General features: G+C 46.0%; 1 protein-coding gene across 1 annotated transcript in view; it reads right to left on the bottom strand.

The window, feature by feature from the left end:
* Positions 1-4,529: 4,529 nt before the first annotated feature.
* The window catches only part of BLK (BLK proto-oncogene, Src family tyrosine kinase), a 92,599-nt gene continuing 84,179 nt past the window's right edge, over positions 4,530-12,949 (bottom strand). Inside the window, exons 11-13 of the mRNA XM_084622047.1 lie at positions 10,149-10,299; positions 6,690-6,821; positions 4,530-5,304 (exon numbers count right to left, since the gene is read on the bottom strand). Coding sequence (XP_084478173.1) covers positions 5,096-5,304; positions 6,690-6,821; positions 10,149-10,299 — 492 coding nt within the window. The 3' untranslated portion in view covers positions 4,530-5,095. The remainder of the gene's footprint in view (positions 5,305-6,689; positions 6,822-10,148; positions 10,300-12,949) is intronic.

Below are 12,949 nucleotides of genomic sequence, written 5' to 3'. Positions count from 1 at the left end.
ATTTTGAGAACGTGTGTCAAATTCCCAAACAAACAAAAAATTTCAAACAAGTCAAAAGGTTTTGTTTCGACGTTTTCAAAACAAAACATTTGGGCTGTTTGACTGGAAATGACTTTTTGTTTCAAAATGCACTTCAATTTTTTTAAAAGGTAAAAACACTTGAATACGAAACAAAACATTTCATTCGACACCCTCCCCCCCACAACCATTTCCCCCCCGACTTTTTTGGTCTCCAAAAAATTCAAAATTTTTTGGTTTCGTATCAGACCAAAACTAGTAATAATAATGACAGTGTTGCATTAGTTTGCACTGAACAAGTGCATACACCCAAACGAGGAGAATTGGAACAGTAACTTGCCCTCAACCTTTCCAGCTCTTAGATGGAGGTTTTTGTGTCTTTAGTTGCAGAGCTATTGGAATCTCCTTAGCATATTCTGAATTCCTGATGAGATGAGCTCATCACTGCCCTCCCAACAGTGGTGCTTGGGGCTGCTTTATTTATCATAGAATCATAGAATATCAGGGTTGGAAGGGACCTCAAGAGGTCATTTATTTATTTGCAGGGCCTTTCTGTTTGCAAAATCACCTTGCCATGTGGAATCATCTGCCTAATTGTGAATCCAGGGTGAACACGTCCATGCCAAGCCTAGGTGGCCATATTAGGGGATCTGGTGATCCTTTCTGACCTTAAAGTCTATGATCTGGAAATCATTAAGCAGATAATATGCAAAGCAGACAGAGCCCAAAGGATCACAGAGGGTAAGCCCACTCTTGAAGAGAAAGAATAAAATGTTAATTCTTAGCTTCATTATTCCTTTCTCAGTATTGTTCAGGGCCCTACCTATGATCTTATATGACCCTCATCACCATGGAATGGGCAACAGGGGATGGATCGCTTGAGGATTACCTGTTCTGTTCATTCCCTCTGAAGCACCTGGCACTGGCCAATGTGGGAAGACTATGTGGGCCTTTGGTTTGACCCAGTATGGCCATTCATATGTTCTTATGTTCATATTATCCCAGTACATCACAGTCATTCATGAATTAGTATCATCCCCATTTTGTAGATGGGGAACTAAGGCACAATGTAGCTAAAGTGACTTGCCCAGGGTCGCACAGGAAGCTTGTGTCTGAGCTGGGAGCTGACCCCATGTCTGCTGAGTCCCAGCCTAATGCCTTATGCACTAAACCCTCCTTCCTACCCACGTCATGGCTTCCCTGGGCCTGCCTTTGAGACTATAAGCTCTTCAGGGCAGGGAATGTCTCATGAGGGGTCAGATTTGACCCTAGGCACCAGCAGAAGTCCCATGCACCTCATATGAAAACGGGACCTTTCCTTTCAAAGATGGCAGAGCTGGTCAAAAAATGCTGCAAATAATTTACAACTTTTTAAAGTTTTTAATGAAAAAAAAGTCAAAGTTTTGAATGTTTGAAAAATGTCAACCCATTCGACAACAGGATGTGAGTGTAGGGCCTGGGCCAGCCAACACTTAGACACATGATCTTTGATTTTTTTGGTTTGGCTTCAAAACCAAAAATCAGTGATTTGCCCAGTCCTTATCCCCAGCACCCATCCTGCACACACTCCTCACAGCACCCCTGGATGGGAGGAACGTAAATCAGTCCCATTACTCTGACAGTTGCAGAAACTAAGGATAAGTGTGATGGTCAAATATGAAACTGCAGAACTACTGACTGTGGTATGCAACCCATTGCTTAAGTCAGCCTCTGCACCAGATGATTGGAGGGTAGCTAATGTGACACCCATATTTTTTAAAAAGGTTCTAAAGGTGATCCTAGCAACGACAGGCAGACAAACTTAACTTCAGGACCAGGCAAACTGGTTGAAACTATACTAAAGAATAAATTAATCAGGCACATAGATGAATGCAATTTGTTGAGGAAGAGTCAACACGGCTTTTGTGAAGGGAAATCATGCCTCCCCGATCTACTAGAATTCTCTGAGGGGGGTCAACAAGCATGTGGACAAGGAAGATCCAGTCAATATAGTATTCTTGAACTTTCAGAAAGCCTTTGACATGGTCCCTCACCAAAGACTCTTATGCAAACTAAGTCATGGGATAAGAGGGAAGGTCCTCTCATGGGACAGTAAGTGGTTAAAAGACAGGAAACAACGGGTAGGAATACGCAGTCAGTTTTCTCAATGGAGAGAGATAAATATTGGGGTCCCCCAAGGATATGTTCTGGAACCTGTACTATTCAAGGAGTACTAGTGGCACCTTAGAGACTAACCAATTTATTTGAGCATAAGCTTTCGTGAGCTACAGCTCACTTCAGCTGTAGCTCACGAAAGCTTATGCTCAAATAAATTGGTTAGTCTCTAAGGTGCCACAAATACTCTTTTTCTTTTTGCGAATACAGACTAACACGACTGCTACTCTGAAACCTGTACCATTCAAGATATTCATAAATTATCTGCAAAGGGTGTGACCAGAGAGGTGGAAAATGTCCTGATGATAAAATATTACTCAAGATAGGTAAGTCCAAAGCTGACTGTGAAGACTTACAAAGAGATCTCACAAAACTGGGTGACCAGACAACAAAATGGCAAATGAAATTCAATGTTGATAAGTACAAAGTAATGCACATTTGAAACATAATCCCAACTATATACACAAAAGGATTGGGTCTAAATTAGCTGTTACCATTCAAGAAAAATCTTGGAGTCATCATGGATAGTTCTCTGAAAATATCATAGAATCATAAAATAACAGGGTTGGAAGGAAGCTCAGGAGGTCATCTAGTCCAACCCCCTGCTCAAAGCAGGACCAATCCCCAACTAAATCATCCCAGCCAGGGCTTTGTCAAGCTTGACCTTAAAAACCTCTAAGGAAGGAGATTCTACCACCTTCCTAGGTAACCCATTCCAGTGCTTCACCACCCTCCTAGTGAAAAAGCTTTTCCTAATATCCAACCTAAACCTCTCCCACTGCAACTTGAGACAATTACTCCTCATTCTGTCATCTGCTACCACTGAGAACAGTGTAGAGCCATCCTCTTTGGAACCCCCTTTCAGGTAGTTGAAAGCAGCTATCAAATCCCACCTCATTCTTGTCTTCTGCAGACTAAATAATCCCAGTTCCTTCAGCCTCTCCTCATAAGTCGTGTGCTCCAGCCCCCTAATCATTTTGTTGCCCTCAGCTGGACTCTTTCCAGTTTTTCCACATCCTTCTTGCAGTTTGGGGCCCAAAACTGGACACAGTACTCCAGATGAGGCCTCACCAATGTCGAATAGAAGGGAACGATCACCTCCCTCGATCTGCTGGCAATGCCCCTACTTATACATCCCAAAATGCCATTGGATTTCTTGGCAACAAGGGCACACTGTTGACTCATATCCAGCTTCTCATCCACTGTAACCCCTAGGTCCTTTTCTGCAGAACTGCTGCCTAGCTGTTTAGTCCCCAGTCTGTAGCAGTGCATGGGATTCTTCCATCCTAAGTGCAGGACTCTGCACTTGTCCTTGTTGACGCTCATCAGATTTCTTTTGGCTCAATCCTCTAATTTGTCTAGGTCCTTCTGTATCCTATCCCTACCCTCCAGCGTACCTACCTCTCCTCCCAGTTTAGTGTCATCTGCAAACTTGCTGAGGGTGCAATCCACACCATCTTCCAGATCATTAATGAAGATATTGAACATCCACTCAGTGTGCAGCAGTAGTCAAAAAAGCGAACAGACTGTTAGGAACCATTAGGAAAGGGTTATAGAAAATAGGACAGAAAATATAATGCTTCTATATAAATCCATAGTACGCCCACACCTTGAATACTGTGTGCAGTTCCGATTTTCCCTTCTCAAAAAAAGGTACAGTAGAATTGGAAAAAGTACAGAGAAGGAAAACAAAAATGATGAGGGGTATGGAACAGCTTCCAGATGAGGAGAGATTAAAAAGAATGGGACCATTCATTTTAGAAAAGAAACAACTAAGGGGGGATACGATAGAGGTCTATAAAATCATGACGGGTGTGGAGAAAGTGAATAAGGAAGTGTTTTTTATCCCTCACATAACACAAGAACCAGGGCTCACCCAATGAAATTAATAGGCAGCAGGTTAAAAACAAACAGAAGGCAGTATTTCTTCACACAACACACAGTCAACCTGTAAAACTCATTGCTAGGGAATGCTGTGAAGGCCAAAAGTGTAAGTGGGTTTAAAAAAAAATTAGATAAGTTCCTGGAGGAGAGGCCCATCAATGGCTATTAGCCAAGATGATCAGGGATGCAACACCATTCTCTGGGTGTCCCTGAACCTCTGACTGCCAGAAGCTGGGAGTGGATGACAGGGGATGGATCACTCGATAATTACCCTGTTCTGTTCATTCCCTCGGCAGCACCTGGCACTGGCCACTGTTGATGACAGGATCCTGGGTTAGCTGGACCATTGGTCTGAGCAAGTATGGCCATTCTTACATTCTTGTGTCACATGATTATCATGATGCCAAATGAGAGTTTAATAATGAAGGCAGAAGAGTGCTCGGATAACAAAGTTCTTTATTTGCTGGCCGGCAATAGGCACTGCATGGACTGGCAGCCCTGAACATTAAAGACCACGGCCAAACCAGTGCAGCACTGACAGAGACAGGGCCAGCTTCCTCTTTGAGGCCCTGCCAACCCCCTGACAGGAAGAACCCAGCTCCAGGGGCAGGGAGTACATCAGTCTCCAGGGCCCAGTCAGCCTTTGGCTTCTCTTATCCTACAAGGGAGCCCACTGGCCCCTACTATGACTCCAATCACTGCGATGCGGATACAGGCTCCCTGGGCTGGGACTCCCTTGCACGGGGTGAATGAGTTCTGCCAACTTCTGATTAAGCTTCTCTTTGCCTCCCCATAGGTTTGCAGAGTCCCACCCCAGCCCCCCAGAAGCCTCCAAAATGAATCATTTCCTAGTATAATCCGGAGCTGATCCGCATACACCAAACAAGGGGGGGGGGAGGGAAGTCCTGTATTAGATGTCCAAGGGGTACCCAAGCAAAGTGGCTGAAGAAGGCTCAGTGGAGGATCTCCCCCAGCTAGCACTCCATGCCATCGCTTGTCTCTTCCAACGCTGTCCCACGGGCGTTGGCGAGGCTCTGGGCTACAGCAGAGGCTCTGGCTCATACTGCTTTTCCGTCGCCGTGTAAAAATCCTCAAGGATGGACTGCAGGTACTCAAAGGTGGGCCTGTCCTCTGGCTTGCTCCTCCAGCACCTGACTATGATGCTGTAGAGTTCTGTGGGGCAACCGTCCGGGCATGGCATGCGATAGCCCCGCTCCAGGTTCCGAATGACCTCGGGGTTGGTCATGCCTAGAACAAAACACACCCCCAAACCTGAGTGTGAGTTCACCACAGATGGGTGTCTAGGTGCCAGGAGAGGAAAGCACCGCTTTAAAGCTGCAGAGCGTCATGGCAGCTGCTGAGGCCAGGCCCCACACCCCAGGCTAGAGCTCACCGGCTACTTGTTATTATTGACATGACAGTAGCTCCTAGATCAGGACTACATTGCATTAGGCACAGGAGCTGCCTCAATAATCTCACAGGCAGGGTACATCTACACTGCAATCAAGGGGAGTGACTGTCGCTCATCAATACACACCCAAGCTAGCTTCAGTCTCGCTAGCTCGGGTCCAGCGATGCCATGGCAGTGTGGGCTTAATGGTGGGCTGGCCACCTGAGTAATTACCCAGGGTCCCAGGTGGGTGTGTACCGCCCAGGCTGCTGCAACTTCACTGCGCCAGTATCTGAGCTAGCTGGATTAAATCTCGCTTGAGTCCAGCATCTCTGTCCAGTGTCCTCCTCCAGGACTTACCCTAGCCTGTGTGCCAGGCCGAGGCCCCAAAGGGAGGTCTGTCTATAAAACCTCCAATAAGGACCTCCCCTTAACAGAGGGATGGAGTCAAAAGAACCCTAGGATCTACAAAATAATCAAACCAGGAAGGGGAGGGTGGTTAAAGGGTCAAAATAAGGGCCCCAGAGGGGGATGCTGAGCAGAGAACCCTGGACAGAGCCCACTGCTCCAAGGAGGCAGAGGAAGCTACCCAGAGGAACTCTGCATGGATGCATGAAAGAGCAAGGAATGGTCACAGAGAACCCCACCCAGCTTCCTGCTCTTGGAGCAATGCCAGACAGAGAGCCTGACAGAATGCCATCCTCTCCAGCTGCACAACAAACCCAGCATGGGCGGTAGCTCGGCAGCTTTCCCCCTCCATTCCCAGCACTTACCTTCCATCACCATCCCTTGGAGCCAGAGAGCCATCTGGGTTCCTGGACCAGTCCCAGCCCTTAGCTTCCCTACAGAGTTTGCCAGCAGGGACACACCTAGGCTAAGCTGGCTGGTTTTGTGCCATAGATTGCTGCCCAGTGGGAACTGGATTGCAACCACCAAACACGTTCCACCTAGGCTACCAAACAGCCTACACATTGCGATGACTTTGTGGTCCTGATTCAGCAAAGCACTCAAGTACTGAGCAGTTCCATCCACTTAAATTTAAGCACCTGCTTAAGTGCTTTGCTGACTCAGGGCCTCGGCAGGAGTCAAGCAAGTAACCTACTACAAAGGTAAAAGACTCCATATCCCATGGCTGATCCCCTGAGCAATAGTCCTCGTAGCTTTTGGAGCAGCAGTTTCAGTGGGAATCATGATGCACTCCAGAGTAAACAGGAGGGAAGTCTGTATTCCCAAGGGACCATACCTGGATAAGGGGTCCTGCCGTAGGTTATAATTTCTGTTAGAAGAATCCCAAATGACCAGACGTCAGATTTGATTGTGAAAATCCCAAAGTTAATTGCCTCTGGCGCTGTCCATTTAATGGGGAATTTGGCACCTGTCAGGAAGAAATAAATTTTAAAAAGCACATTAATGTGTAGCGTCTTCCTGGATTCATGCTTTGCACAGGTTGCTCAAGAGTGTTGGTCTCCTAAAGGTCTTATCTGGATGTTGGGTACTGCCAATTGCACGCTGGGGCTTATACAGTCTTTGTTTAAAGTACAACAGAATCAAGATGATGTATCATAGGATGGACCAGTTCCTGTCTTTTTCCTTCATTATAAGGCATCCTTGCCTGTGTAGTTTCATTTTGCTCTCTCTGGTTCTACTTTACAAAACAATGAATGATCTATAATCTTAAAAAGCAGGTGCAAGTTAAGATGAAAAGGTCATCAAATGCATCATAAATCACATGTAGCATGCAAACCACACCCACATGATATGAACGTTACAGAGAATGAGCAATGGCCAACAGAAGAAAAGAACATCTTGTAATTACGCTAATAAAGTGACAGGTTTCAGAGTAACAGCCGTGTGAGTCTGTATTCGCAAAAAGAACAGGAGGACTTGTGGCACCTTAGAGACTAACCAATTTATTTGAGCATAAGCTTTCGTGAGCTACAATTTATGCTCAGATAAATTGGTTAGTTTCTAAGGTGCCACAAGTACTCCTTTTCTTTTTACTAATAAAGTGAAAAGTTAAAAGGATCAAAGGCTTAGAAGACCATTTTTTGTATTATCCATGGATTTAATAGATATTGGCTTTCAAAATACTTGCCATAAGTATCACTTCCTACAAAAATATTTTAGAGATAGAACCCAGGATTTTCAGGACCAAAGCACAGGCTGCAACCATTTGTGCTAAAGGAATAATGTTATAAACTGACAGCATTTGTAGGTTTTTACCTTCTATATGGCCTAACCATTAGTGGAGGGCACGGTGCATTCAGACAGTGATTAATATCTTTGTAATGATCTCCCGACCATGAGTAATCAGTGGGGCAACAATCCATAGGCAGCACATAATGGAGGCTTAGCCTCCCCAAACCTCTTGCCACCGGGGGCGTGGCGGAGGACAGTGGCGGATTTGGACCCCCTGAAAAATCTCCCCCCGCCACAGCCCTGGGGCTGGAGGAGCTCTTGCTTGGGCTGCGGTGGGGGCACAAAGCTTTTCCGGTCTCAGGGCCACAGCAGAGGGGGGAGCAAGCGGGGGGCGCGGCCTCAGGGGGAAGAGGCGGAGTGGGGCTGGAAGGAGGCTGTGGGCAGAATGGGGGCAGGGCCACGAGGGAAGCGACAGAATGGGGGCGGTGCTCCAGGTCTGGAGCTCCAGTCAGGGCAGAGAACTCCGCTGCAGTCCCAACCGAGGCTGAGAGCTCGATCCTGGCTGGGCCTGAGCTCTCAGCCCCGCCTGCCTTGGCCAGGGCCATGGGGTGGGGGGGCTGAGAGCAGTGAGTGGGTGTGTGGCCTCAGCCCCAAGGAGAAGCTTCACTCACCGCCCATGCTAGAATCCAAGACCTTTAGCACAAAAACACAAGCCTCTGCCACTTCAAGTAAAGCAGTAACTCCCTTAGAGGCCAGCGGCAGTAGGATTTTATCTTTTATGCAGATCAGCCACTAGAGAGGGACACAGTATTTAGCCAGTGTGCTACAGAGGGTGTAGAGAAATGTAAATATACACCTCTACCCAGATATAACACGACCCGATATAACACAAATTCGGATATAACATGGTAAAGCAGTGCTCCAGGGGGGTGGGGCTGCACGCTCCAGTGGATCAAAGCAAGTTCGATATAACGCGGTTTCACCTATAACGTGGTAAGATTTTTTGGCTCCCAAGGACAGTGTTATATCGGGGTAGAGGTGTATGTAAATTTTAAAAATATATCTGAAAATCTGTCCCACCTTTATTTACCTAGAAAAACCTGAGTTCAGGGTTCTGTGTCTCTCCTAGCATCAGATCAGCATAAGCCCACAATTCAGGTTTTATTAAGGACAAAACAACCCAATATAAACTAAATATTTTAATGATTTTGATGAAAACAGCATTTTTATTTAAATCCCTCCCTGAAATCCTGCAAACCCAAACACAATGGGCACAGTATCAAAAATCAAACCCAACACAAAACATTTCAGTTGACGTGAAACATTTTGCGGCGGGGGGATTTTGAAATGTTCGTGTTTCATTGAGAATCAAAAGACAGGTGTATTTTGAAATATCAAAATCCTTCACCAAATGGAATCATCATGCTCCAGCCAGCTCTATGGGAGACCAAATGAAACTTAAAAAATGTCTGTTTTGTTTCCCGTATACTATATAAAGCCTCGTAGCAAGTTGAATGAATCTCTCTCGTAACCAACATCTCGGTAGCTGAAGAATACTATAGTCGAGTAAACTGTATTTTGCTGTGTGCCAGTCGGGTGTGGATAGACAGATGAGTGAATTGAACCGCCAAGCTCAATGCCCCTTTGGTGCCCACATTCTATTAGTCCCACATATTACCATAGCAGAGACCCAAACTGGGAGCTTTGTTCAGGGCACTGGCTCTATCAGTTGATTCAAAATGCAGCTTCATATGAGCTGAACCAGCTAGAAGTTGCTCTTTGCATAGCTTTTTATAGAGACACTCCCTCACTCACAAGAGCCACTAACAGAACCACAGCGTTACTCAGATATGTCTCCAAACTTGTGGGGATGGGAGTTAAAAATCCAAATTTTGTCAATTGTCCTTGGCTTTTACACCTGGCCACACCAAAACCCTGAGTCAGAATGGAGGCCGTGTTTGAAATCTGGATCCACACCAAATTTTGCAGTTCAAGCCCATTTCTTACTGTTTCATTGTATATTCATCATTGTGGTATGCAGATATAGGCAAAGTGTTCATTTCCCTACAAAGACCCCAGTTCAGGGTCCAGCATCAGGGAGGTTGAGTTTATCCAGTAGCAGAGCCAGAGATCTTAGCATGAATCCATAGGATGTCCCTGTATCTATGGTATTCTACTCCATAAGAACATAAAAACGGCCATACTGGGTCAGACCGAAGGTCCATCTAGCCCAGTATCCCGTCTGCCGACAGTGGCCAATGCCAGGTGCCCCAGAGGGAATGAACAGAACAGGTAATCATCAAGTGATCCAGTCCCTGTCACCCATTCCCAGCTTCTGGCAAACAGAGGCAAGGGACACCATCCCTGTCCATCCTGGCTAATAGCCATTGATGGACCTATTCTCCATGAATTTATCTAGTTCTTTTTTGAACCCTGTTACAGTCTCCAACGTTAAATTCCCTCTGTTTGGATGTGGAATTGTGTGAAGGAGAAATGCAAGCTGCAAATGTAACTGGACTTCTTCAGCTAGGTTCTTCCCTACAGCACCATGAGTGGAACCTACCTTCTTGAGCCAGGTACTCATTTTCTATTATCCTGGCCAGGCCAAAATCAGCAACTTTACAGCAGAGCGTCTCTGAGACGAGGATGTTGGCTGCTCTCAGGTCTCTGTGGATAGAGTTCATTCTCTCGATGTATGCCATTCCTTCTGCAACCTAGGAGAGCAGAGATGAACACAGCATTTACCACAAGAATATTCAAATAAGTCTCCTGGTTACTAGACATTAAAGATGGAAAAGACCTTGTCTGTCCCCTCCCTGACACAAGACTGTACTATTATTCCATGTATTATGGTAGCAGCTACCGGCTCCAACTGAGAGAAGCGTCAGACTGCTCTCAGTGCTGTATGTACACATAGTAAGAGACAACCCCTGCCTCAAAGAGTTTAGACAAGACAAAGAGTGGCAGAAAGGAAGGGTTGTTCTTGCCATTTTACAGATGGGGAAATGAGGCACAGAGAGATGAAGAGACTCGGCCACAGGACATCTGTGGGAGAAGCAGAAACTAAGCCCAGATCTTCCGATTCCAAGGCTCAGACACAAGACCATCTCTGATCCCCTACATCTTGGAGTTTAGTTGAAAATATTGCAGATTAAATAAAAAAAATGCTTCCCGTTTTTCAGTCACAGCCACAATATTTTAAATTTAAGATGATCAACAGTAAATGATCATTAATAATCTTATCCATTCACCTCTTCTGTACCGTGTGGACTTGTATTTTGTTTGCTCGTGCCTGACACTGTGGATGACTCAGGAGGCAATGAAGATCCTGCATGAGCAGCCAAGCAGTATAGATAAGCATAAAACCCATAACTCACTGAAAGACCAATGGAAGCTGTATCCTAGAGCATTAATATGAGGGGAATGTGTTAGCATTCTGAGCCAAGCCCCAGACCCTGCTCAAGTCCCTCGTAGAAACACTCCCTGAACTGAGCTAACTTGTATATAATTTGCTTATTATTGTTTTTGTTCCCTTGCTTCTGACATCTGGTCTCTGTAGATGCCTTAGAGCAAGGGACCAGTGTTTGGGAAGCATCTAACACACGATAAGCTCTCCTGTAAATAAGAGAGATTTAGCAAGTTTTAGGGTTTGGGGCCTTTGCGGAAGCAGGGAGCTTTGAAGGGGATTTGAAAAGTGACAGGTTCAAATTTAGCCCAGACACTAATCAGGACCATAGATGGATGAGTATAAGCCCTGGCAAGAAGGCCGAGCACCAGTTTGGGTTTTCACACGCCCTGAGGCTAGGGCATTACAATTTTCCACCCACTAAGATTCTCATCAGCTTCTTGCTTACATGTGGTTTTAAACAGGATACTAACATGTACTTTCCAAATATGTATTTCACCCTCTATCAACACCCTTCAAGCTCGAGTGCTGCTTGCCTCAGTGGAAAATGGAAGAATTGATGTCACTTCCTGTCCTGATGTTAATGAGATAGCACTAGACCGATGGTTTCCTTTCAGCATGTGTGTGCATCCGAGTGTGTGTGTGTGAGACTGACCACAGGATGAATTCGGTACACCCAACCACTTTCTAATTTTAACTACAGCTGATGCTATTGGCTGCAAATTGCGTCTGAAGGGTCAAGTTACCTTGGGACACGATGTATTCAAAACACCACGAGTAAATATGTTGTGAAAAAGCATGACTGGCTTTACATCAGCCCCCATCCAGAAACAGCTAGTGATTAACTGAAGCCCAGCATCTGGGGTTCGCGCAGCTCAGGATCTGCACCAGGCCTGCAATGGCTCAGGCGTGTGCAGCGTGAAGGGATGCAAAAAATTCCCGTGCAGCTCCTGCACTGGCTTGGCTCGCTGAAGCCTCCTTTAGGTGCATGTGATAGATTTGCTGTCTTCAGGCTGCATGATCCCAACATTCTGTGGCCTGTGCTGAAATCCTCTGGCCTGTGCTATGCAAGAGGCAAGACTAGATGATCATAATGGTCCATTCTGGGCTTAAAATCGACCAGCTTCTGCTATGCTGGGTACACACACAGCAAGTCCAGCCATTGGAATGCGTTTTGTCAGCCCTTGTGCCTGGCAGGGGACATTCTCCACTTTATACATGGGCCATAGGAGGGACCAGACTGTAGGAACTTCAATGGGGATTTATGAGGCTAACAGCGCAAGCCTCCTACTTCCCTCTATTTGGAGATTACACCAAAGATTCAGTAGTTTGAGATTCCTCTGCTTAACAGAGAACAGGGCCTGTGACTAGAAACAGACCGAGTTGCCCACTCGGGTGGGATTTTCACAGAAGCATGCCTAAGCATTCCTTCAGCAGCATCCCTAAGTGCTTTAGAGACACACGCTTGTGTAATGGCAAGTATCAGTGCCATACCTTTGGGCAGCAAGGAAAGAGTTAATGCAGCAAGGAAAGAGTTAAGAGCTAGGTTACATGCCACCTCTGCAAAGGGCCAAGAACACTGGGAGCACTTGGAGACCAGAGCACTGGGGTTCTGAGGGCAGCTGGACAGATGCTCCACGTGCAGGAAAGGGCCCCTGACTCCCATGCTAAGTGGCTGGGCCAGGAGTAGGAGGATGATCAGCCTAAATATGCTGATTTGCAGGCAATTTGTTTGTTTCTTTAGAGGGGACTGGCTAGAACAAGCCACTCTCATATTCCTTTGGGCTGGGCTACTGAGAGCCCCAACGTTCTGTTGTTAAACTAAGAATCCCTTCACTAGAGGGCAGTTTTAGATGACGGGGCCTCTTGCTGCTTGCAAGGGGAGGGACAAAAGATTCCTTCTTCGAATTCCAAGTCAAGGTTTGGCGAGAGTCTTGAAAGGGAAGGAATTTGCTTAG

Source organism: Lepidochelys olivacea, assembly GCF_965140295.1.
Source record: "Lepidochelys olivacea isolate rLepOli2 genome assembly, chromosome: 3".
In the NCBI taxonomy this organism is placed as follows: domain Eukaryota; kingdom Metazoa; phylum Chordata; order Testudines; family Cheloniidae; genus Lepidochelys; species Lepidochelys olivacea.
The sequence above is the reverse complement of the archived record's forward strand: the minus strand, read 5'-3'. Positions and strand labels throughout refer to the sequence as shown.